General features: G+C 26.9%; 5 protein-coding genes across 5 annotated transcripts; 3 read left to right on the plus strand and 2 right to left on the minus strand.

Annotated features, from left to right (window-relative positions):
• Positions 1 to 6,108: 6,108 nt before the first annotated feature.
• OCT59_016267 (uncharacterized protein) lies at positions 6,109 to 8,837 on the plus strand (the record flags this gene model as incomplete). The annotated part of the gene is made up of 5 exons (XM_025332764.2): positions 6,109 to 6,327; positions 6,402 to 6,465; positions 6,556 to 6,731; positions 6,800 to 7,331; positions 7,399 to 8,837. 5 exons carry the CDS (start codon positions 6,109 to 6,111, stop codon positions 8,835 to 8,837), a joined length of 2,430 nt encoding a protein of 809 aa, XP_025167572.1.
• Positions 8,838 to 18,120: 9,283 nt separating this feature from the next.
• OCT59_016268 (uncharacterized protein) lies at positions 18,121 to 18,702 on the plus strand (the record flags this gene model as incomplete). The annotated part of the gene is made up of 2 exons (XM_025328216.2): positions 18,121 to 18,290; positions 18,414 to 18,702. 2 exons carry the CDS (start codon positions 18,121 to 18,123, stop codon positions 18,700 to 18,702), a joined length of 459 nt encoding a protein of 152 aa, XP_025167573.2.
• Positions 18,703 to 19,643: 941 nt separating this feature from the next.
• On the minus strand, positions 19,644 to 20,079 carry OCT59_016269 (uncharacterized protein; the record flags this gene model as incomplete). Its single annotated transcript, XM_066132364.1, has 3 exons — positions 19,644 to 19,745; positions 19,822 to 19,916; positions 20,028 to 20,079. 3 exons carry the CDS (start codon positions 20,077 to 20,079, stop codon positions 19,644 to 19,646), a joined length of 249 nt encoding a protein of 82 aa, XP_066003358.1.
• An 867-nt stretch (positions 20,080 to 20,946) lies between these two features.
• Positions 20,947 to 22,383, plus strand: OCT59_016270 (uncharacterized protein; the record flags this gene model as incomplete). Its single annotated transcript, XM_025328217.1, has 1 exon — positions 20,947 to 22,383. One exon carries the CDS (start codon positions 20,947 to 20,949, stop codon positions 22,381 to 22,383), a length of 1,437 nt encoding a protein of 478 aa, XP_025167574.1.
• A 3,417-nt stretch (positions 22,384 to 25,800) lies between these two features.
• Positions 25,801 to 26,879, minus strand: OCT59_016271 (uncharacterized protein; the record flags this gene model as incomplete). The annotated part of the gene is made up of 8 exons (XM_066132365.1): positions 25,801 to 25,804; positions 25,873 to 25,903; positions 25,985 to 26,025; positions 26,213 to 26,248; positions 26,329 to 26,347; positions 26,412 to 26,430; positions 26,497 to 26,544; positions 26,877 to 26,879. The coding sequence occupies 8 exons, from the start codon at positions 26,877 to 26,879 to the stop codon at positions 25,801 to 25,803; spliced, it is 201 nt and encodes a 66-aa protein (XP_066003359.1).
• Positions 26,880 to 26,969: the final 90 nt, after the last annotated feature.

The raw sequence follows: 26,969 nt of genomic DNA on the forward strand, positions 1-26,969 counted from the left end.
TCGTTAATAAACCAAAGGAATAATATTCAATAATGAATGTCGGGAATAATGTGGTTACGGGATTTTGAAGCATTGAGATTATGATTTGTCAGGATTATGAGCGCCGGTATTGTGTTTTAGCAGGATTCTGGTTATCGGGATTTTGAACGCTCCCCATTTTATATACTCAGTCAAACGTAATTCCCCATAATATAATTGTTGTCATTGTAAAATAATTTAATTCCTCCAATCTCCATTTATTGTTATATTAATGAGAAAATTTTACAAACTATCAAAGAAAAAGAAATATATGAATTGAAATTTTATTTGTAAATGAAATAAGAATATACACCGTGTATATTTATATTGTTTATATTATATGTCTTGATAACAAATAATTTAGTAAAAAAAAAAATAATAAATGGACTTTTAAATGTTTCATGATATTTATAATCCCGTATTGCAATCTCTAGAATTTATATTTCGTAAAGATCTCTTTACACTTTGACGTTTCGTGATTACTTCTAAATAATTAAATTCAGATAAAACACACGTTTATTAAATTCAGGTTCAAAGTTAGAGTGAAATTCATCAAAAACATCCCGATAGACATTTTACCAAAGATCAATTTCACACATTTTAACGATAGGATGTTAGGATGTTCCACCGAAAGGGTGTTTCGCTGAAAATGTTAACGATTGCTTTTGCCACATACCATATATATATATATACCTTTTTTATTTAATTGATTGCTTGGCTTATAATAAACTACTTTATCATATTTACTGTACAATAAAAATTTTTCATATTTTCATTTAAACTTAAAACAATATTACAATATTGATAATGCAATAAAATTAGTTTAAGATTGAAATTTATTAATTACAAGAAGCGAAAAGCGTGATAGATATGGGCCGGTGCAAAAAGATTCGTACCTCACCAAAAAAGGAAAGGATTTACATCAAGAAATATGTGCGACCAAAACAAGGTGAAAAAAAAATGACTTCGAATAAACATTTTTCACTATAGTTTTTTTATCCTATTACTCATAGTTCCCCCATGAAACGCACCATTAACTGATAACGAAAAGTCGATGGTAATATCCATTTACAATTATTTTTCAGGGGTTAACTTTAAAACGGAGGACGATCAGAAGGTCAAATTACGTAAGCAGATTGCTGAGGCATTGGTTATAGCTGAGAGTACAGTTGGGTTGTGGTGGCGGACTGGAACAAGTGTGGTGATAATACTTTTACGCCACATAAAACCCTCAGAAGACCTAAATTGCAACCCGACGAAAACATTTCAATAATTTTTCGTACAAAAGTTCTAAATGCTAATTAAAATGCTAATTAAAATAAACAAAGAAAAGGTTCCATTTTCTTGTGTTAACATTGCAGAACAATATGAACATAAAGTTAGTTAGGAATACATTTCTAAATATATTTAAGGAAAAAATTTCTTCTAAAGTTATAGTTGGGCTTTGGAGAAGTACATTTAAAAACGCTTTTGAGTCCGACGAAAATATACAATTAATTGATGAAGAATTTTGACGCTTTAGTAGTTCCGATTATTATCACGTGATATCATATCTTTCCCAATGTGTACTGATGATAAATAATCAAAAAAAAAATTACATAGAAAAATTTTTTTTATCGATGCAATGTCTGATGTACGAATCTTTTTGCACCGGCCCATATTTACTTTTAAGATAAGAAATTCTATTTATCAATAAAAAAGTTTACACTTATTTATAAAAGAATTTTTATTAATATCTTTAATCCATGATCCGTCTCCGAACCAGTAAAAACTACTAATACATTTTGGGTTATCATTTTTGAAATTAATTATCCCTTAAATGGCTTTTGAGCTAATTTAACCAGAATTTTTTTTAAAAAATGTTATAAATAATATTCCGAAGTATTATACTTGCCATATTTAAGGCTGAAAAATAGTGTAACCAATTACTTTCAAAAATTTTTATATTGTATAATTTTAGCGACGCTGGATTCCAGCCTTTAAAAACGCTATATTATTCAATTACAAGAAGTGTACCGATCATAAAGTTAATATTTTTTATTAAAAATAACTTGTGTTAAAAGGTATAAACAAAAAAAATAAAAAAAATACAATTATTCATTTCTATCAATCACATATTGAGCGGTACATCTAATTTGAATGGTGGATACTTTAGAATATTAGTTTCTTTTAAACTACCTTTTTTTACTAATTTCGTAAGCTCATATCACATTTCCTGTCTGCTATATCTATTGCTCTTATCTAAATTTCCTGCTAATTAATCTGTAAAAATAATTCTCCGAAATACATTAGTAGAATTCACTGGTTTGGAGACGGATCACGAATTAAAATAAACCTCGCTTGCTAAACAATATATTCCCCTTAATATATTTTCTTTAATTCCTCCTTCTTCAATACTACTATCTGACCCAAGATTACTCTAGTATTGCGCCATATTTAAATAATGTGACAGTACATTTTAGGTAAAACGTCCTGTCGGTGTAACCGTAATAATAGATCACAATAATTAATGCAAATTTATTTAAATACTGAAGTTAAAAAATAATTATTGCAGTGTTAAAATTGTTTTAATAAAGGAGCAATATGTGTCTATTATTTTTTTTAGTGCGCCCAATAAATGCAACGGATTACCTGTTAATGTATGGGAATCCATTAATGGAACTATGAAATAATAGCTATTTTCAACCAATGTGACCATTTTGCACGTATTATATAACCTATTAAGCAGTATCCCAACGTAACTTTCAAAGATGTCGCGAAATTGCGTGGCGCATTGTTCTAAGGATTAAGTGTGATTCAATGCAACATATATAGATTATATAGAAAAGATGTTATGTATAGACACCTATGTATGTAGTGTATAGTGATGTGCACTATACGTTGATTTTGTGATTGTACGACATGATAAACATATTTTTTGTACGTATGTATACTAACCATATGTATGTGTTATGTGTATATATAAATGTATCCAGTGGCGCAGCATATGTTTACGAAGAACCACCAGTTGAACCGGCAAAAATTGTAGCACAGGGCCAGCGGGGCAATTAGGAAACATGTAGCGTATAGAGACCCTTGTGTGTAGTGTATGGTGATCTTTAGCTATGTACGTACAGTACACTCAGTGCAACCATACGTACATAGCTAAAGATCACCATACACTACACACAAGGGTCTCTATACGCTACATGTTTCCTAATTGCCCCATATATATGGTCAAAAAGGACGAGTTCCCAGAATACTTAGTAAAAATGAGAACGTTAATTTAGTAACTTACTTTTTTTATTTAATCTTCTGTACCATAAACTTAAATGACAGGTTCAAGTTTTTATTTTATAATTTGAAAAGTCGCTTACTCTATAGTCTAAGCTATGAAGTAGCATAATACTTAAGAACTATACCATTCACTATACCAATGGAACCCCATGGAAATCAACCGCTTCACCAATCTTATTCCGAGCTTGTAAAAGTTTTCATTATAACAAAATACAATTTATTTGTTCATATTTAAGTAAAAAAAATAATGATATTTTATGATATCAATTTTGATAATTTTAATAAAGGATGTAGAGGTTAACTTGCCTGAACCTGGAGCGTGAAGGTTCTTTTAAAAAAATATTTTGTCATCATTATTAATATACATATTAAAATTATTTAGTAAATATGGCAAAGAAATTTTAGAAATAAATTATGTACTGAACTCTTTCCGCCGATCATATGCCCATAAATTTCAGGACGGAACAAAAGGTGGAAGAGTTCAAAAAGTGTTTAGGAAAAGTACGCATTTTACCATGACCAACTGCTTATTCACTCCTTAACGAACAGTTTGATATTGTTCCGGGGTTCACTTAGAGGTTTCTAACTTGGATATACGTCGGTTTCTTTGGGTTTTTGGAATTTTTCGTCGCGAATATTTTCTGAACGGCGCAGCAAAAATTTAGCACGCGGACGGAATACAAAACAGTGTAAGACCTAGCTAAGCCCGTGATAAGTCACGTTGCCACCTTAGGCTTAACAAAATAATACTTTATTAATAATACAATATATGCTTGGTTAAAAATATCAAGTTTTTCAAGAGCATCAATGCGGAAATACAAGAATTCTCACGGAATTTTCGCTCGGAACTTCATTTTTTGCCATCACAGCGTTACGTCAAGAACCCCCAGAAAAGATATAAAGCTCGCTCTACAGACGTATTTTGGTCTTACGATTCTCCATATACTTCCGAGGATACCAAAAACCTCGAATTTCGTCCTAATAAACGAGACGTTAATACGTCTTATGAGTTGTCCTCACATTATGGTTTGGCGGTACAAAAGCGTTCCCGCCAGGACCTTTCATCCATCATAGACTCCACGGTGGCTGGTTCGTCGAAGTGTACCTTATGATTTAGTTTAGTTTTTTTAACAATTATGTAATAGTGTGGTTTTTTTTTAGTTTTTATAACTTTGCTCTTTTTTGGAGTTTTTTTTATGTATAGCTTGTCTATTTCTAGATTCTTTTACTTTATACATATAATATGTATTGTTTCGTTAATTTTTAAAACAATTAGAATAGTTTTAACCATTCCACCTCTGACAGTATTTACAGGTGGCGACCTTAGTTCGAAAGAAAAATACGGGCCTTGTTTTTTTTAATTTGGTTGTAGGTTCGTTACTGTTTAGCGTCGGTTTCTCTCTAAACAGTTACAATTTTAATACTAGTTAGGACCTGTTGTTCTGAACTATAGTTCGTTACTCCGAGGTGAAGTTCTATATTGTATCTCATATTTTTCATAGCATACTTGTAATTTTTGATCTTCAATGTAGTCCTCCTGACTAGCCATAAAATAAATAAATAATAATACAATATATGCTTGGTTTAATAATACTAAATATAAATAAAATGAAAAGCAAATTCGTATACTGAATTTCATAAGGTCAAATAAATTATATCCCTTTTTATATCTTTTAGTACATTCGTTCCTCAATTCTAAATTATGACTCACTATTCAAAATGATATTCACCTATAAATAAATACACAAATCCTTAATTAGTCTAATTAGTCTAATCGTAAATTATTACTCAAATCACCTGATCTTTAGCTTAACGTCATCTCGGCCGGACGTTACATTTGTAACGTCATACAATTTTAAACTACTAAAAATTTACACACTAACTAAATATAATACTGCGCCTTATAATTAATAAATTTACTAGGTATATTACGGCATTACAACAGTAATGGAAGATTCAATGAGGAACCAATTGGATTGAAGGGAAATGAGGTGATTTACTGTGGGACAAATTGCGGCGACAAATTTATCCGAGGAGGGATCGGCCATATCACAGCAAATCACGTGCCGTGATAGGAACCTTATTCTCCTTGCAAGAAAAAAAATTTTTTTCGAGAAACAATGGTTTCTGGTTTGTACTAACTTTTTGGTTTTGTATTACGGGTGGGATTACAGGGATTTGACGTGTGAAAAGGTCGGGCTACACGCTAGGATATGATTTGTTTGCATTTGTGCTTTTGTCTAGATTTAGTCAGTGTTTCCTTTGTTTAGTTTTTTGTGATTCTGTTCTTCCTGTATTAGAGATAGAGATAGTTAGTAGAGTAGTAGGGTTAGGAATGGGTTTGTTTTTTTCTTTTTTATTTTGTTGTTTTGTTGTTCTTGGTTTTGTTTTTAGGTTAGATTAAGTTTTGTTATATATAGAGCCATATCGTGATGCACGCATGATTCTAGGTATTTCTATAGTTGGATATCTATCCTTAATAAAGAAATGCGTTATAAAATTAAAAAAAAGTTAAGAAATTTTATCCAAAAATTTTTTTTTAGATGAATATATGATAACTATTTATAGTATTTTTTTTTTTGTACTATATAGTATCAAAATTTTGATCAACATGCATGATCGTTAAATATAATATTTTTTTGCGCGGATGCACGATGTCGATCCTACTGTAAACTGTATAAATAAATTTCATGCGTCATATAAAACCAGGGGGTACTGTTGTGTATTATTTATATTATTTATGAATTGCGTTTCTCAAATATAAAAGCAACCTTTCGGTAATACATTAAAAAATTTTTTACTATTTTCTTAAAGATGACAAAATTAAAAGAATGGATTGATATGAAAGTAAATGATGAAGTTATCAAATATTTTGAATATAATAACTTTAGTGATATAGAAGATATTGCAAAAGGAGGATTTGGGATTGTAAGAAGTGCCAATTGGATAGATGGTGGAATTAAGGTTGCATTAAAAAGCCCCTTGATTAACTTGGCAATTGATGAAAATCAAATGGAAAATTTTATTAAAGAGGTATTTAAATATTAATACAGTACACTTAAAATAAATATAACAAAGAATAATGTAATTTTTTTTATGATACATAGCTCAAACTTTTACACCAAGTTAACGTTCACCCTAATATTAATCGATTTCTTGGAGTCACAAAAGGTTTATATTTATTTAATAATGATATTCATAATATTTATTTAATAATGGTTATTGCATATACATATATTTTTTTCTATTCTTTTATTACAGATCCAGTACATGATGATCACATTATTATATTACAATATGCAAATCAAGGAAATTTGAGAGAATATTTAGAAAAAGATTTTCTTTCACTTCATTGGAAGGATAAATCTCAGATGGCATTAGATATTACATGTGGATTAAAGTATTTGCATTCCAGACAAATAATCCATCGAGACTTGGTAATTCACTTTACAATATTGTCTAAATTTATTATACTTAGTATAATTAATGACATTTATTTTTATAGCATGCTAAAAATATATTAGTTAATAACGGTAGTCTTATGATTGCAGACTTTGGATTATCTAAACATTTAACAGAAATTAAATCTAACTCCATACTTTTAGGAATGCCTGCGTATATTGATCCACAATGCTATATAAAGAATAATTATAAACGAAATAAGAAATCAGATATTTATAGTTTAGGTGTGTTGCTTTGGGAGATTTCAAGTGGTACACCTCCCTTTTCTAAAATTCCTGTACTTAGAATTAATTTAGAAATTATTAGAGGAAAAAGAGAAGTATCAATTGAAGATACACCTATTAAATATAAAGAACTTTATGAAACCTGTTGGAATGGAGAGCCAAATCAAAGACCTGATATTGATGAAGTTTATATGGTTTTAGTTCAATTAAATTCACAATTAATTAATAATGAACAAATTAAAGTTGTAACAAAACAGTATCTTGGTAATATGAATAATACTAATAATTTAATTATATCAACAGAAGTTGCTTGTCACGATAGTAACATAGAAAATTTGGATTTACCAAATGGTAAGTAAAATAATATTTTCATATATTATTTGTTAACATATTTTATTAAATTTACTTTTAATTTTAGATTCAAATGTATCAAAAGAAGCAAATTGGATTGAAAGCAGTAAATTACAATTCAATAGCAAAGTACAATTTAGAAATATGATAAATAATTTTAATAATTTGAATACTAATAATTCAATTTCATTAATGAAAAATCCTTATAGTAATAGTATACTTACAAATAACAAAATTATTAAATATATTTTATTGCATCTTTTATGTATAAGTATAATTTTAGCATCAAATCTAAATAATAAGAATTATAATAATACAATCTATTTAATATCAACTGAAAATGGAAATACACAAATCAACTTTAATATGTGTAATTTGAATGGTACAGGAGCATATAAAAATCAAATAAAAGCATTTGAATGGTATTTAAGATCTGCTGAAAATGGAAATGGTTATGGACAATTTAATTTAGGTTGCTGTTATAAATATGGTATAGGAACAGATAAAAATGAAACAAAAGCATTTGAATGGTATTTAAAATCTGCTATAAATGGAAATAGTTATGGACAAAATAGTTTAGGTACTTGTTATTATTTTGGTATAGGAACAGATAAAAATAATACAAAAGCATTTGAATGGTACTCAAAATCTTCTGAAAATGGAAATGGTAAAGGACAGTTTAATTTAGGTATTTGTTATTTGAATGGTATAGGAACAGATAAAAATGAAACAAAAGCATTTGAATGGTTTTTAAAATCTGCTGAAAATGGAGATAGTGGTGGACAACTTAGTTTAGGTTATTGTTATTTGAATGGTATAAGAACAGATAAGAATGAAACAAAAGCATTTGAATGGTATTTAAAATCTGCTGAAAAAGGAAATAGTTATGGACAATTGATTTTAGGTAATTATTATAAAAAGGGTATAGGAACAGATAAGAATGAAATAAAAGCATTTAAATGGTACCTAAAATCCGCTGAAAATGGAAATAGTTTTGGACAATTAATTTTAGCTAATTGTTATAAACTTGGTATAGGAACAGATATAAATAAAACAAAAGTATTTGAATGGTATTTAAAATCTGCTGAAAATGGAAATAGTTATGGACAATCTGGTCTAGGTAATTGTTATTTGAATGGTATAGGAACAAATAAAAATAAAACAAAAGCATTTGAATGGTATTTAAAATCTGCTGAAAATGGAAATAGTAGAGGGCAAAATAGTTTAGGTAATTGTTATTTGAATGGTATAGGAATAGATAAAAATGAAACAAAAGCATTTGAATGGTATTTAAAATCTGCTGAAAATGGAAATAGTAATGGGCAATTTAGTTTAGGTAATTGTTATTTGAATGGTATAGGAACAGATAAAAATGAAACAAAAGCATTTGAATGGTATTTAAAATCTGCTGAAAATGGAAAAAGGAAAGGACAAATTGATTTAAGTAATTGTCATAAATATAATATAGGAACAGATAAAAAGCATTTGAACTGCTGCAAATATTAGAAATGATCATTATTGCACAGTTTAATTTACTAGAAGAATGATATGCAAATAAACTAGAAAATGAATTTAGAGCAAAATTTATATTTTTTATTGTCCTAAATTCAAAAAATAAAAAGTAATTTTAACACTCACTAGTTGTGGAAATTACCAGTTATATAACTTATAAATATGTATAATTTTATTAATAAAAAACACTAAAAAGTTTATAAATATTAAAGTTTCTATTTGTTACATTTTATTAAACAAACTTTAATAATAGACAATGCACTTTAAACTAAACTAAATGTACAGTAGCATATAAAAGAAATATCATAAAACTTATATTTATTTTATTTACAGTAATATTAACAATATTTTAGGTTGAAAAAAAACTGATTAGATCTAATACAATAATTAGACTGAGAAATTTGTATAATATGAAATTGTATATCATTGTCTTTTTAAAATACAAGAAAGGAAGTTTTTCAAAGAAACCTTCCAACCATTTTAATAACAACTAGTATGCACCTGTCAATTACATAAACGGTCAGTTAATACAGCTTAAAAAGTGTATTTGGGTAATAATATGAATAATAAAATTTTTATTATTGAATAATCTCTGGATATACAACATTGCAAGTACATTTAATTAAATTTCCATTATCTTCATCTAACTGCTGTTTAATCATAAGGATTTTTAATTTTTTTTGATGTTACTCTTGAACAGGTAACTTATGTGTAAATACAGGAATTAGAAGATATAATTGAACCTAATTTAATGTTTGTCCTTGAGATTAATTAATAGTTATAGCAAATGCAAGTTAAACTGGAAATTGGCACTGTTTAAAAGTAAATTGCAAATTGGAATTTGAAAATGATAGAGTAATACATGGAATAGAAGCATGAAATCCAGTATGTTTTCCAGAAATGATTTCTGTTTTAAAAACACGATTTTGAAAGGAATGACAAATTAATCTAGTTCCATTACGAAGCCCTAATATAATTGGAGACTCTACTTTTAATGACAATTTACGAGGGAAGAGTGAAAGAGTTAGGAAATTCTATTGGATACTGATGTTCAGAATTTCTTTATTCTTCAATAGTATTGGCACTAAAATATTCAATTGTTTCTCCAGGAAATTGATTCAAGTTAAATCACTATTAAACATACTTTTAACACTATTCAACACCCCTTTATTACGTCCTATCACATTACAAAAATTAGATATTCTCCAACATGAATTATGGTATACTGCTATCCTACGAAACATTAACAATTACTCTTCTACCATTATCAAACTTTCATATTTAACTACTAAAGTCTCACATTAATAAATCAATATTGCTTCATCATCGACCTAACATTTAATACTAACTTAATAGGTGGCAAACTGGCAATACTCCTATACGAGATTATATAGACAATTTATCTAACAAAGACCTAAGATCTTTAGAAAAGAAAAACATTATGTTTATGGATCAAATTACCACCGACGCTGGATGGTCAATATTTATTGGCATGGGAAGGAGTAAAACGCAACAACTTAAACAACTTCACAGGAAAAATACTGAAGTGATTTCGTAATTTAAAAACAACTATACCTTAAGCAATTATCGACGTCTATCAAGATTCAATCTCAATAATCAATCGTACGCACAAAGCGCCTAAAATTGGAACAGGATTTAGGGAATAGACATTACACTGGAACAATCAACTGAAGATGGTGATTTTTGGAAAAACGTTATCACAAGATACACTAATTTAGAACACTTCTGACACCTTACTACATGATCCTTCTTTAACATCACGGCAACAGCCTTAATACTTATGTCAAGATTTACGACCCAAATGTGTCATCAGCAATAAAACTAATTTTCAAACACACACAAAAATTTCTTCAATCCTAGACATTTAGCTTATGAAAATTTCCTTTTATTAACAATAAATTTCCTATTCATGTTCAACCCATTAACTTATCACACACCGAAGTTCCATCACGCAACCTCCAACTTACCATTCAACAAATCAATCACGCCCTTACCTGCAAAGATTCTATCAAAACAAAATTAATTACCCTCGTACAGGAATTTAATGATTACTCTAACTTCCATTTTACACAGAATACAACAACGCACAAGTGGTTACGGTTAGATCCAAACACAACCCATACCATGTATGGAATGTAAACTAGCCAATGATTTTATGTGGGTGTAGTTCAATACATTATGCATTGTTGTTCAACGCCATATATTAACACAACTATATATATACATTTTAATTAAATTATATTTATTTTGCTCACCTTAGAAACCAAACCAAATACCTTATTTATATTATGGTTTATGCCCCAACACTACAACAATATCAAAATAGTACTACAAAGATACCAAGGTGTGTCAATACATCACCACTTTTCAATTTCAAGGAGGACACCAATTTCCCTAATAGTCTTTCTATTAGCGCTCATCCATGTATACTCCTTTTCTACAATTTAGTACAATCAGAATTAACTACTAGTAGCCTATTCTATAACTATATAGGAAAATGAGAGATCCTTTATTCATAGAATACACCAAACAATTTATTCATGATCTTACACAAATAACTTGGGTGGAACGTACTAAACTTTTCAAATCATGGGAATTATCACAAGGACGGAATTACCAAAAAGAAGAAAAGATATCACTATTACTTCAAGAATAACCGCGATACTCAAATATCAAATTCTAATGCATCCCGATCACGTTCACGTAACGTCAACAATAATATATCACATTCATCATATCATAGACAAAAATTGCCATATAGATATGAAAACCCACATTAGATGGACCTCTAGTAATTTTTTACATTCAGGTGCTTGATAAAATCATAGAGATTCTTTATTGTTTGAAGATATAAACATTTCTACTATTTTTTATGATATTTCATGTTTTAATAACATTTGATCATAGTTTTTGTTTTATTTTTTATTTTCTCTTTACTTTTTTAACCTCAATTCGGGCAGTTGCTTCTTTTTTTGCAACCAAGTTGACACCGCCATTATGCGGTTTGGTTTGCAGTTATTTTTTCGATTCTAGCGTACTGTAACTTTGTTCACGCTGAAAATACAAATAAAAATAAAATATTCAAATTTAAATACAAGGCTGGCACCTTGAATCTTCTTGACTACGGTTAATATAACCAATTTATAAATAAACACATGAGAATTTAATAGTATAAATGAGAACTTTATTATCAAAGAAAAATGAATACATGAAAATCTAAAAATTAAGAAATACGATACTAAAAAATAAATCCACCATTATCAAACTCTGCAATTTTAAAATTCTTAATGACTCCTAATTTAATATATTCATTAATTATTTCCATATTTTTATCACATTTATCTAAACTATGTATTATACAATCATGATCATTATTTGTAACGATCGCCAAAGAAAGTGATTTTTGTGTTATACGGTTTATCCAACTTACAAAAAAAGCCTCCAATTCCTCTTGAAGTAATTTTGATATTACATCAGATGTATGATATAATATTATTTCATGAATATTTTGCGAATATTTAACAACTGCCTCCAATGCTTCCTTTTCGCTCAAAGATGATCCTGTACATTAATAGTTTCTAAATATTGACAACTATTTAAAACTGTTTTTAATGATTCCAATTCATTATCATGTTTAAACCCAACAAAAAGTTTTCTAATATTAAGACAGAAATTTGCTATAGCCAAATTTAGTGAATTATAATTATGACATCTAACATGATCTTCGCTTAAATAAAATTCTTTTAAACTTTTCCCATTGTTTTCTAAGAATTTTATTAATGACTTACATTTTGAACATATATTTCTAATTTTAAGAATTTGTAATTGAGGAAAATTAGCGTATGATAGTTTATCAAATCTACATAGTCTTGTTCACATTTGAATAATAATCTAAGCACTTGTAAGTTTGAAAATTGGTGATAAATGATAATGAAATATAATTTACATCATAAAGATTTAATCCAATTAGATTATTTGTTATTGAGGAAGTAAAATTTTTATCTTCATATTTTCGATGTTGTGTCAAACAAAAATACTTTAAATTCTTCTGAGCAGAAATTAAATCTGTAAATTCATTCGAAATAATATGATCTTCAATATTTATATTTAAAAATAATATATTGAAACATATTTGAGATAATTGATAAAAAATTCGGGGGAAATATTTGAACTACATTGAAATTCTGAAAGATTTTTTAAGCAATCTTTTATTTCAGGATAAAGGATAATTTTTGGTATTTTCGATATGAGTATAATTCTAAGTATTTTAATGAAGAGATCTGCATCATAAACAATTTAGTACCACTATTTGTATGTAATCGACAATTCCAGGATTAAAAATAATTGGACGAGTTTCTTCAAGAAGTTCTCCAATTTTTTATAGACTCGACTAATTGATAATATTTTACAAAACGTTTCATATTTAAATATCGAAAGTTTTAAAGTTGGAGATGAAATAACAATTCCTTTATCATATATAATTTTTTTTGACTCATTTAGTAGACAAGCAATTAAAGTTCTATAATGTCGAATATTATAATTCCCACTATCTCTCCAAAAAGTTCTTACTGAAGTCTCACACCAAAGTCGGTTTACTAATAAGCATGAACACAAAGTAATTTTATCATCTTTTAAATATTCAATAATCTCATTTAAACAATCAGCAGGAAGTTGCGACATGGGTTATTTTCACTAAAGAAGGGTTTGTAATTTTTTAAATTGGGACAAAAAAAAATTCATTCATTTATAATCGTGTTGACTGTGTTACATACCCACGTAATCGTTTGATTTCACGTGACTATGCTCGGTTAGAGTAAAAGTTACTTTTTCAAGTTAGACAAATTTTACATTTAAAGCTATACAAACGAAAATAGGACACACTTTCTTGTTTTTGTATAAATCAAAATCCAATAATAAATACTGCATTAGTACACTTCTTATTTTTTCAAACTTCAAAAGTAATACCAAACGTATAAAAATAAATACTTTTCATCTTTTCCTTATTAGAAATTGAACTTTAGAGCGTATTACTATTGTAGAAAATGGTTCAACATCTTTCGAAAAAATATTTGTATCACGAGAACTTATATACTCTAGGGATTGGAATCGATTCCCATTATTAGAATCGATTCTAAAATCGATTAATCGCGATTAATCGTTTCGCAAATACCGATTTTTTTTTATACTATTTATAATAGGTGTGTTTAAACACATATCACGTGATTACAAAATTACAGTGATCGACGAACAAATTTCCTTTTTTGGGTATTTGTACAACCTTGTGCGATAGCATCATAGCAACTTGAATTTTATTGGGAGATAAAATTTCCTTTTTAGGAAGTTTGTGTTCCGTCACGTGATTTGCGGGCGGAATTATGAATTTGGCCAAAATTAACTATTATGAACAAATAATAATTTACGGTCAAATTAACGAAACTGCGCCACAATAAGTAGATTCGATTTTTATTCGAGATTTGATTTAAAATCGATTCTTATCGATTTTCGATAGTTTCGATTTTAATCGAATCTTTTCCGATCCCTAATATACTCTATATATATATATATATGTTTGTTTAATTTCTCGTATTCCAATTCTAATCGTGTTATCTGGGCACGCACGTTGAGGGTGTTGCAATCATCAAAAAATTTTCCACCGTCAAGATATCAAACCACTTACCTAAACCTCTTCGATACAAACAAACAACATGAACAAGCCTTACAGTCGACTTATGACAAATAGGTAAATAATAACATCTATAAACCTCCCGTAAGGCATTACATACATGACTGACGTTACATTATTTGTAAAGTATATTCTAATTGAAAACTTGCACCCGTAAAACAATACAACTCAAAAACTATTAAACAACAACTCCACCGGGATCGATAATTACATTATTAGCAAGTTCACAATTCTCCATCAAATATCATTCACCCAAAATAATATTTGTTCAAATCTTATCAAGCGTAAATACCTATTATGTAATAATTTATTTAGGTTAAAAACTCATTTATCATTTCGATTAAAACAAACTTAACATACGTCAACATACATCTAAACAAGTTCATTACTGACGGTGAAATGATCGCTAAAAGTTGTAATACCATCCATTGGCCAGACTTCGCAACATCATTTATCTCCTCGCCCCGCTTGAAACAGATAAAGTCCTTGAAGGAGGGGCCCTCCACTAATGTTATCAAAATTCAAGAATACAATTATTAGACACTCCCAAGATTCCTTTTGCCTCTTTCGACCATAACTATGGAGTTCAGCATTGAGGACTTAGATACTCCTAAAGACATCAAAAAGTTAGAACTTTGACCAATAAACGCCAAGACCTCATCTATTTTTACTCCGATCCAAGCTCCTCAAAACGATCGATGATCACACGACTATTACTAAACCTCATTAACTTTAGTTGGTCCTTAGTTTCTATTTTATTAAAAAAAAATTCAATATGGTAGACCTTACAGCATTTACGTGAGGCGGGTTTTAGATTATATTTAAATTAAATTTCTATACAGTATGCTTTTATCATTCTTTTCACGCGTAGCAAGAACAAGAATTTTTTTTATTTTTTAAATTTTAGTTTCATTGTGAAACAGCAGTAATTCTGGCCAAAGACATAGTGCCATTCCAAAATATTTATTACCTTATTTTTGGCATTCTTTGAATAAAAAATACGTTAAGTTTCTTTTTACTATTTTTTTTTAAAAAAAAATATTATTCAATCTTCTTGTATACTTTAAGATTTTATTAAATAATTACTTTAATTTTGTTATGCTCCTCAATATTAAGCGTTGTTATCCCTTGTCCGTTCTATTTATAAGGTTTTCAAAATCCGTTGATATCAAGAAATCTAATATATCGAGTTTCACATATAAATTAAGATTCTACTTATGATTTAGTCAATGATTAAAATCGAGTATACTCGAGTATTTGTTTAAGTTTACAAAATATATTCGAATTTATTTATCTTATTGAAATTTTTTTTTATTTATACTTCATGTCAACTACGCCTTATACTATTAGGATTATACCATTGTTTTATTCTTTTGGTTTATGACTTTTTTGTGGGTTACAGCAATACAGCAAATTCCATAAATTGCTACCCAGATTCAATACTCATCATATTAATAAATTGTTCTTGAACTTTATGAATTTATTTTTTTTTTTACACCTAATCCTTAACGATCGTGTAATTCGGTTTTTTACCAACAAATATTATCAAGATTTATTTTTAACATGAAAATATAAATAGTACAATCACAAGAGTATCGAAACATTAATTCGTAATTCGCGAGAACAGTTTTATTGTAATTTCGAACTTTTAAAAGTACCAAACAAATTCTTGACTTTCTGAATATCTCTCATTAAAAAATCATAAAGGTATCTTCAAAATTGCAAATTTTAAATGAGAGCTGAAATTACGAAATTAGACATATTCGTTAAATTTTACTATTAAAATCATCGGCTGGAGCATATTTGGGCATATTGTATTTTTTTAACAATTAAGAACTCATTCTTTGAAATCAGTGGTGGCCAAATTATATATTATAATTAAAATTATTATAATATGGGCTAGGAGCTGCTTTGCTTAATTACAAATAAAATATGTATAAAAATATGTAAAATGCCCGCTGGTTATTAGTAAATTTGACGAAAATCTTTTTCATTTCTCGCGAATTGCGAATTAATTTTCTAAAAATTAATTATTTCGTAGGCGACCATAATATACTGTAGTTAATAAAAATCAAAATTTTGATTTTCTCCGCTAGTGATTAGTAATTTATTTAATTCAAGTCGAAAGTAAATTAATTTAGAAAAATATTGTCGATTCAATTAAAAAAAAATAATAATCATAATTAAAGAATACAATCTGTGACAATTTATGACAATTTATGAATAAATTTTTTTTATCGATAGATTTTATGGTGCATAACATTCATAATCATCAAAAATTTATTGTAAATTCTAAATATATCTAATTTTCAATTTGTATACCGATTTTTATATGGATTATATCGTAATTTAAAGGTTTACTATTTATAGTAGTTTGTCAAATCTCGGCTGATTTTGTATGGGTATTTTAGGAGTATGTTACGGTTGTTACCATTCAACCAATAAAAAATATGCGGCTTTATTATGCGATAACGTAATTTTCTCGCGAAAAATTTTAATAAATTGAATAATGTGATTTATATTAGGACATTTTGTTTAAATTTTTTTTTTTTAAAAAAAAATGCCACCTCTTTTTAAATAAAAAGAAAATCAGGAGACCAGCTAACATATTATAAGTTTATAACTTTATAACAGACCATTCTCTCAACTTGTAAAATTATTTTTGGTAAATATTATGTTAAAAGAACAAAATATACAAGCATGGATAGACTGGATAGTGATAATTTTCCAGAAAACTAAATGACAGTTAATAATAATTATGTGAAAGGTTTTTATCTTTCGTGTCCATTCTCCCAAATTAAAAAAAAAAATTATTTTTTTTTATTATCGAAGTGAACGGAAACCAGTCAAATTAAAAAAATTGATTTCATGACCAATAAGATTTCTGCACGTGTTTAAGCCACGTGATGATTGTCAAAATTTCGCCCATACTCCCATAGGCGAGGATAAAAAAAAATTGTTATACTGCTATACACGGCCTTATCCAATCGATCCGAAAACGGTTAAATACCAATCAAAAAAATCAAAAATTAGAATTTATTACAAATTTGCGATAATCTGCGGCATTATTTATAAGCCAGTATTTTCAATAAAAAAAAAAGCCTTTTATTGTTATATTTATCCGTGTAAATAAAATAAATCTTGTGGGTTTCGTACGACTTATTGGTATATAAAATGACTTACTTTTTCTTTTTCCTTTTTTTTAAAAAAAGAAAAAAATATCTTTTTCATCGATTTTTTTATAGAAAATGATTAATGTTAACTTAGATTGTCTTAGACTTATTTTCAATAAACTACAGGGTGATAAGCAATCCTTACACTCTTGCCTTTTAGTTAGTAAAGAGTGGTGCCAATTAGTAATTCCCATATTATGGAAAAATTATTCACAGTATCGTCATGGTGAAGAATCAAGAAAAAAGTTTTTTAGCATGATACTTAGTTTATTTACCATCATCCTCAAAAAAACTTTTATCTGATAATAACATCAAGTTACCCTTGACAGTTCTTTTAAACCTTCATTATTTAATTATATCAGTTTCTGTAAATTTATAAGTACTGAAAATTGTAGAAAGTATGACATTAATGGTATATAAATATAATGCGGAAGAAATTACGAAAATATATGAAAAAAGATATATTTTAAAACAAAAAATTTATAAATTATTTGTTAGTCAATGTAAAAATATCGAAGAATTATCATGGAATGACTCACAACCTTTGTCATTCTTTCCTAGGACTTCAAGGTACTTTCCTAGACTACATAGTTTAATTATTATGGCAGATTTTGTAAATTCTGACGCACTTTATGAGATGGCAAAAATTTACAAAAGTTTTAAATATATTAATTATATGTGAATATTCTAAAGATTAAATTCTTTAATTAATGCAGAAAGAAATTTAAAAGAAGTATTAATTTATAATAATAGGAAATTTGATTGTAAAGAATTAATCAAAGCATTAGAAAAAAACGATACGATAACTAAACTTCTTTTGAGTTCAGTTAGCATTATTATACCTTCAATCATAACGTCACTAATTAATCTGAAGATTGGTTCAAATAATGTTCACGATGAAGATAATGAAATAATTCGACAAAAAATCGCAATTTCAGAATTTCCAGATCTTCAAATTCTTAATTTAAAAGAAATATCATAATTGGCGATGTTGATTGGAAAGATAAAAGGAAATATTATAAAAATTTCTAATGATCTTTTAATTAAGAAAGCTAACAATGCTGGAATATTAATTAAAGCTATTGCTAAACATTGTCCAAAAGTTGAAGAATTAACAACATATCGTGGACCAAAAGATTTTATTCATGTAAAATCATTATTACTCAATAATTGTAGAAATTTATCTTCCATAGTGTTGAATAGTTTGATTCAAGTTTGAATATGAATGGGGATGAGTTATTGGATATTTTTTCTAATTTTTCTCTAGAATAATTAGATAAAATATCATTAAGTGGGAAATGGAAATATTCGACAAAAGCCTTTGAAAGAATATTTGAAAGTTATCGAAATTGAACTTTAAATTTTTTTGGGATCGTTGATTTTAATAAAAGTAATAAAAGTAATAATATTACAGTTGCTCAGAGAGTACTTTTTGTCAATATATTTATGAAGAAGTGATAATGGATTCAAATTGTGAAATTGGAATTCATAGTGAAATGATTTTGTATTATGAATTTGAATTACTGGTTGTTGAATAAATTAGTTCTTTCCGATTTTAAATTTGATCGTTATTCGTTAGTATTTTCACATGTAGTATTTTCACATGTAGTAATTCAATTTTAATGATCATAAGTTTTTAAAGAATTTTGTTTAGCACGCGTTTATTTAACTCTATAAATAGTATTTTTATTTTTCTTTACTTTCTTTTTTTACGATTAAAAAAATTTTTTCCTTCATCGTCATTTGACCATTAAATTTAGGCGCAGTAGCCGCAGTTGCGCAAAATGTACAATACGATGCGGTTATTGCAAATAATATGAATTATATGTTATAGTTATAAGACCTTTTATTTAATATATTTTTTTTCTTTAATTTATTTATTTTTTTTTTGGCAGCCCAAAAAAATATCATTTTAAGAATTTATCATTTTGAAGAAGTAACATTGCTACTAGATTTCTTGCTTTCATCATCGACGGTAATATTTTGTCTACCAACGCTTTCTCTTATAAAAGTTACAACTTTATCCTTTATAATTTCAAAAAATTTAATATATATCAAACTATTATAAATAAAATAAAACTTTGTTTTATTTAAAATTCACCTTGAAGGTTTGGTAGTATCCATAATATTCTTCATATTTTTCTTTAATCATATGACGTTGATTCACACAACTGCACTTCCCAGAATTAAGTTCATCTATGAGTACAATTATATTAAGAGAAAAATATATATATTTTTATCACGAAAAATAATTTAAAATAAATTAAAATACATTCGATCCATTATTTAATAAAAGATATGAGATACCAGATTTTGTATCAGCAGTCATCACATTAATAGAATCAGTATTATCAGTCATGTTTTAATTTTGTTAAATTTCGATGATATTAAAAAATTACGAATTAATAGGAAGATTTTAATTTCCTTGATTATAAAATATGATATCAGATATTATTCGAAATTTCGAATACGGAAAAATATTTTTTTTTTATAGATTCGTATTTATATAAGAAAATTATTCTGTAAGAATTGAGTCACCAAATAATATTATTATCACTTTCGTGGATTGTTGGCTTTATTAACCGATTTACAGTATCATAATTTTTCATATTCAATCATAAATCGTCATAATTATCGTCTCAGGAAAACGTTGGACGTCACTTTTCCATTAATGATGATCATTTACATTATATTGTATATGACTCTATTATATTTTGTACAATCTAAACGTTGCTTATTCTCTGTTAAATCTATGGAAAAAAACTATCGGAAAACAACGGAATTAGATGGTTACAAAAAAAAATGTGTCCGATTTCAAATGGATTAATTATACCCATTTGAATTTTGAAACGAATTTTTTATTATACAAATATTTGCGCTTTTATTAACCGTTTTTGGGGATTAAATATGATCAATTACAGAAATGTGCATAAATAAATAAATTAAATATGGTCAATTCGGTAAAAATACTGTATATTTTCCTTTATATAAAACAACGTTATATTGTTTGTTTACTATGAGAAACGTTCTAGACTTCTAGGCTAACACAGTTTGGGTTTGACAAAGATCGTCAATAGGATTAAGAAACGTATGTAACACCACTTTTATTACGTGTCAAAAATAATAAATGACTATCCTAATTTGTATGTGAATCTCTTAAATTTTATTATAAATAAAAAAAATCATCGTTTAATTTCTTTTAATTTTTTTTGAACAAATATATAATATGACAGAATTAAATATTGATTGTCTTAATCTTATTTTTAACGAATTACGAAAAGATAAAGAAACTTTATATTCATGCCTTTTAGTTAATAAAAGGTGGTGTCTTTTAGTTGTTCCTATTTTATGGGAAAAACATACATGGAATTTTTATCATGATGAAGCAGAAAAAAAGTTTTATAATATAATACTTTCATCTTTATCATCATCATCAAAGAAATTTTTAAATGATAATAATATTAAATTACCTTCAACAATTATTTCAAAATCATTAACATTTAATTATATTAGTTTTTGTAAAATTCTTGAATCTAGGACTATAGATGGAATTATAACAAAATTTTTTAAGGATAAAAAATTTAAAGATGATAAAAGAAAACTTTTAGAACAAGAAATTTACAAATTATTTGTTAATGAATGTAAAAATATTAAAGAAATGGATTTATATACATCACAACCTTTATCATTATTTCAAGGAGCTTCAACATTCTTTTATAATGTTAAAAAATTATCTATTACAATTAATTGTATATTACCTAACACACTTCATGAAATGGCAAAATTTTGTATTTATTTAAATGAATTAATTATTCATAATTGTTCTCAATATAATTCAGGTTTAATTTCTTTAATTGATTCTCAAAAGAATTTAAAAATTGTATCAATTTATCCTGATAGTAAAGCGGGAACTTGTAAGGAGTTAGGAAAAGTATTGGGAAGAAAGGGTAATACAATAAATGATCTTAGTTTATATTCAATTAACATTATTCCGTTAATATCACTCGTTAATTTAAAAAATTTATTAATTTATAATTTTGAACTTTATGATATTAATAGTATAGAGATTAAAAGATTTCGTCAATATTTAGAAAATTCAAAATTTTCAAACCTTCAAATTCTTGACGTTTATGGATTATCTTGTTTTAAAGAATTAGCAACGTTAATTAAAAATACTGAAGAGAACCTTTTAGAAATTTCTATAATTACTAAATATGTTAATACTAATAATTTGGAAATTTTTATTAATTCAATTGCGAATAATTGTCCAAAAGTTAGAGATTTATCCATTGGTATTACATCAAAAGAATTTATTCTTATTAAATCAATATTATTAAATTGTAGAAATTTAATATGTATAGAATTTGATAGTATATGTTATGAAAATGATATTATAGGTGATGAAATATTAAATTATTTAATTGATTATTCACCAAAATCTTTAAATAAATTAATACTTAGTGGAAATTGGAAATATTCAATTGATATTTTTAAAAGATTTCTTGAAAGTTGTAGGAATCATAAATTAATTCTTTTTGGAATTACATATGAAATTTTTATTACAGATGATCATGTAGAAATTGCTAGAAAATATGTTAATGAAGGAGTGATAGATGAGTTTAAAATTTTATATCCATCTCATACATCCCATAGTTATATTTAATAAAATAATTATTTATATTTTAAAGTATTTATAGGATCACACTATATATAAGTCATTACATACAGTTTAATATATATATTTTATTAGTATAATATCGATTAAAATAATAGTAATTAAAATATTGAGCTTCGAGAAAATAAAAAAAAGATATATTTTTAAATGGATAAGAGGAGGATTAACGTAAATAGCTGATTAATTAAAGTTCGATTTCCAAAAAAATATCATTTATTATGAATTCACAAGATAATGCTTTTCAAATCAAGTTTTAATATTTATTTATTTATTTATTAGTTCTATTTACCTTTTGAGTCTTAAACAATAAACATGAAAAATTATAAATTTTATCTTACGAGAAATTATAATTAAAATTCACTTGCCAATAGAAAAAGTACAATATTAAAATAAGTATTAATTATACTAATTAATTAAAAAAATTTTTTTTTTTTTGGCTGGATATGTTTTTTCATTTTTACTAAGTGAAAAAATATATAATATTCTAACTAAAGATTATATAAACTGAACATATTTATTCAAAAAAAAAAAAAATATTAAAATTTCAGTGAAAAAATATTAAAAATAACTTACAGTATACAGTTTATAAAAACTCGGAAAAAAATAAAATAAAAAAATAAACTATATAATAATTAAAAAAAAATTTCGATCTAAAAAAAAATGAAAAAAAAATCTTTTTATTTAAAATCACTATACTACTTTTCCTCTCACCACCTCGCAAAACCATACAAACTATACAGTACATGCGTAAAGAACCATACCATACGTGATTGCTACCCAATTAATTTAAAAATCCTCATACAACTATATAATTTAAAGTAGTACAGATTTAAAATCAAAAGAATTTCTTGCAGATTTTCTTAAAAAATTATTCATTTTAATTATGACAACTATGAAATTACGTCTAAAAGCCGAGCGAAAGTTTTTCCTCACGTATTAAATTTACTATTTTAATAGACGGCAAAATTTGAACCTTTTGTACTACCTATAAATTTTATTACATGCTCAGGAACTTTCGTACTTAACAAATTAGATGTTATATTTTACATAAAGCTTTAATATATTTCATTTAAAAAAAAAAAAATAAATTTGATATTTTTTTAAAAAAATTATAAATTTCCTGATTTATAAGAACTGCTCATTTACTTTAACAGATAGGCTTTGCTGAAAATAAAATATGACTAGTAAGCTTATTTCGTTAATTAGTGTTACGCAGTAAAATGTTACGCAGCAATCACGTGATATAACGGGTCCCGTGATGCTGATCAATGTAGTAGATATCGAATAGATGTCTGCATTGACCACTATTTTACAACCCGGCCCGGCCCGCACTCGGGAATTAACATAAAGTGCCCGGCCCGGCCCGGCCCGGACTTAATATATCAAAAACCTGGCCCAGACCGGACCCGGACTTCTATTATTATTATATCATTTTGTTGTAAAAACAAAAAAATTGGCCAACTTAATTTTGGCCAGTTTAATTTTGGCCGGAATTAAGACGATTTTGGCCGAAATTACGAAAATCCGGGTTTATTGAAAATTTATGTGCCGGCCCGGACCTGGCCCGGGTGAATTTTGAATAAAATTTGCCGGCCCAAACCCGGATCCGGGTCTAGGGTTTCTGGGTTCTGGGTCCCATTTGCAGACCTCTAATGTCGAATATGTTCGATATATTACATATGTCTGATATATAGAATATATGGTATATAAAGAACATATAGAATAAATAGTATATATAGATAATATATATAGCATATATAGCATATATAGCATATATAGTATGTATAGCATATGTAGCATAAATTTAATATATTAGATATTATTTTTCTTAGTAAAAATTTGTTATAAAAAGACAGTGTAAATGCGCATTATAAAAAAGTAGTTCTTTAGAACAGTTCTTAAAAATCTTTAATAAAATTAATTAAAAACCCATATACCCTTTATTTTCGTGTTGTTATTTCTTATACACTTTATTCTTATTCATTGTCTATATTTGGTTAGTTTAATCCCTTACTTGCGTCTGATCGTATAGGCTATTTGGAGAGCTATACCATATTCGCATTTGATCGATTTTTGTTAAGATTTACATTGAATTAATTGAATTAGTATAAGATCTACGTCGATCCTATTAATTTCCGACCCTACCGATCCTTCTGCTTACACTAAATATACCGCTTATTTTTAAGCACATAAGAACTGACACAACATTAGTAAAAAAAAATTTGATTAACCGAAACTGTATTAGCAGTAAAAATGACACTGACAGCAAATCAAATTATTTCAACTATAACAAGTGTAACCTTTAATTTCTTAGCTTCAGCAATAATTATAACTTTAATTAGTATTTGTATTTTCAATTTTATGGATTGTTTTCTGTATAACCAACTATTTTTCAACACTATTTAAATAACAATTTGGTTAGAAAAATATATCAAAAAGATATGATGTTATAAATCTTTGCTATTAGTTATCCCAGTAAATAGTTTTTGTATAAATTTGTACCAAATATATATTAAAATATACAATATACAAGGATGAGCCCGTTTGGCACGAAATTTGAATTGATTCGTTCTGAATTAATTCCAAATTCATTCTAATTTTAACTATATTTATGCTGATGTTGAGCCATCTATAAGCCAAATATTTGCCAAAAATGTACCAAATTTATTTATATTTGTTTAATATATGTAATTAAAAATATTGTTTATTTAAAGTAATATTACAGTTTACTCAAAGTTATAATACAGCTTCATTGTATTAACTATCTAAATCTAAATCTATTTTGTATCAATATTAATCTATACTAAAGTTCACATCACGTATAAATCTATCTAAAGAAGCATTCGATCCCTAAAAAAAGAAAAAGTTAAAAAAATTTTTTTTCTAAAGTTTCAAATTCCTTTTTTTGAAACTTGGGATTTTGGTTTCCAAGCTGGAGCAAACTTCACTACAAAAAAAAAAAGAAAAATTTAAAAAAAAACTTTTTTCTAAGTTTCAAATTCCTTTTTTCGAAACTTACCTATCTCACGCATCTAACTGAGAGTTGATTTCTCACCAAGATCTGTGTCTAAGCTGCTAAAAAAGAAAAATATATAAATTAGTAACTGTTTTTAAAAGACATAATAAAAGACGGAATAAAACAAAAAGATATTACTCCCACTGAAGTTCCACGTCCAAAGAGTTGAAGAACTGTCTAAAAAGTAAAAGAGAACAGTTAGAAAATGTTCATCAAAATAAAAATTTTAAGAAAAAAAATGACAATCTTACCAAAATGCTGCATCTGGAGAGACCAGAAGAACCATCTAAAAGAAGAAAAAATTGAAACATTAGAAAATGTTTCATTAAAATAAATAGCTAAGAAAAAAATGCCCACCAAAATCCACATCCGGAAGTTCAAAGAATAGGTTACCTAAAAAGGAGAAAGAAACATTAATAATGTTTCTCAAAGAATAGTTCAAAAAAATTCTTCCACCTTACCGAGTTTTTATGCGTCCAAAGACTTGGTCTTCTAAAAGAAGAAAAAACTGAAACATTAGTATACGTTTTGTTAAAGAAATATATAGAAACATAATATTGTCCGATTTCTTACCAAAATCCCATGCATTTGAAGGGTGGAACGAAGACAAAAATCTAAAAAAAGAAAGTTTAGTAGTTTAGTACCAAAGATGAAAAAAAAAACAACAAACAATAAAAAAACCACCTTTATTTCCAAAGAGACATTAAAATATAAAAAAAGAAATATCAAAACCTAAAGAAGAAAGATTAATTGTTAGTATGAAGACAAATAGATAAAATGAAAATAAAATTGTACACTCACCCAGAAAATCGGCAATACCTAAAAAAGAAAGAAAACCTAAAATTTACAAAAAAAAAGAAAATCAAGTTAATAATGAATATGAAGAAATAAAAAAGTGAAAAAAAATGGACACTCACTTGAGAGAATCGGCAAAATCTAAGATAAAAATGAACCATTAATAGAGTTCATTAAATTAAAGTAATTAATGAAAAAAAATTACCCACCAGAAAGAGAACCGTCTAGATAAAAGAAAGTAATGAACTGTTAGAAACTGTTAACAAAAATAGTTAAAAAAAATTGAATACCTTACCAAATTCGTGTTTAAGGAAACTGAAAGAATCACCTAAAAAGACCTACAAAAAAGAAAGGAAACGTTCAGTTAGAACGTTTCTTAAAGAAGAAAAAGAAAAATGAAAGTTTTGTAGTAAAACGTACAAAACTTACTGTTTTCTGAATTCTAAATTCCCAGAAACCAAACCTACAAAAAAGAAAGAAGAGTTCAGTTAGAACGTTTCTAATAAAAAAATATATAATTTAAGTTAAACTCACCATTTCAAGCTCCTAAACTAATTCCCGCTACAAAAAAAAACAAAGGAAACGTTAGAAAACGTTTCCTATAAAGTTAATTTTTTTTTAAAAAATAAATTTTCTAAAAAAGTTTTGAAGCGAACACTTCAAAACTTACCATTTTATTTTCTGAAAGGAGGGAAGGGGAAAGGGTGGAAAAAAGGGAAGAAGGGATAGGAGTGAGGGAAAGGGAAAGGGTGAAAGAGAGGGA

This window comes from Rhizophagus irregularis, chromosome 24 (assembly GCF_026210795.1).
Source record: "Rhizophagus irregularis chromosome 24, complete sequence".
NCBI lineage: Eukaryota > Fungi > Glomeromycota > Glomeromycetes > Glomerales > Glomeraceae > Rhizophagus > Rhizophagus irregularis.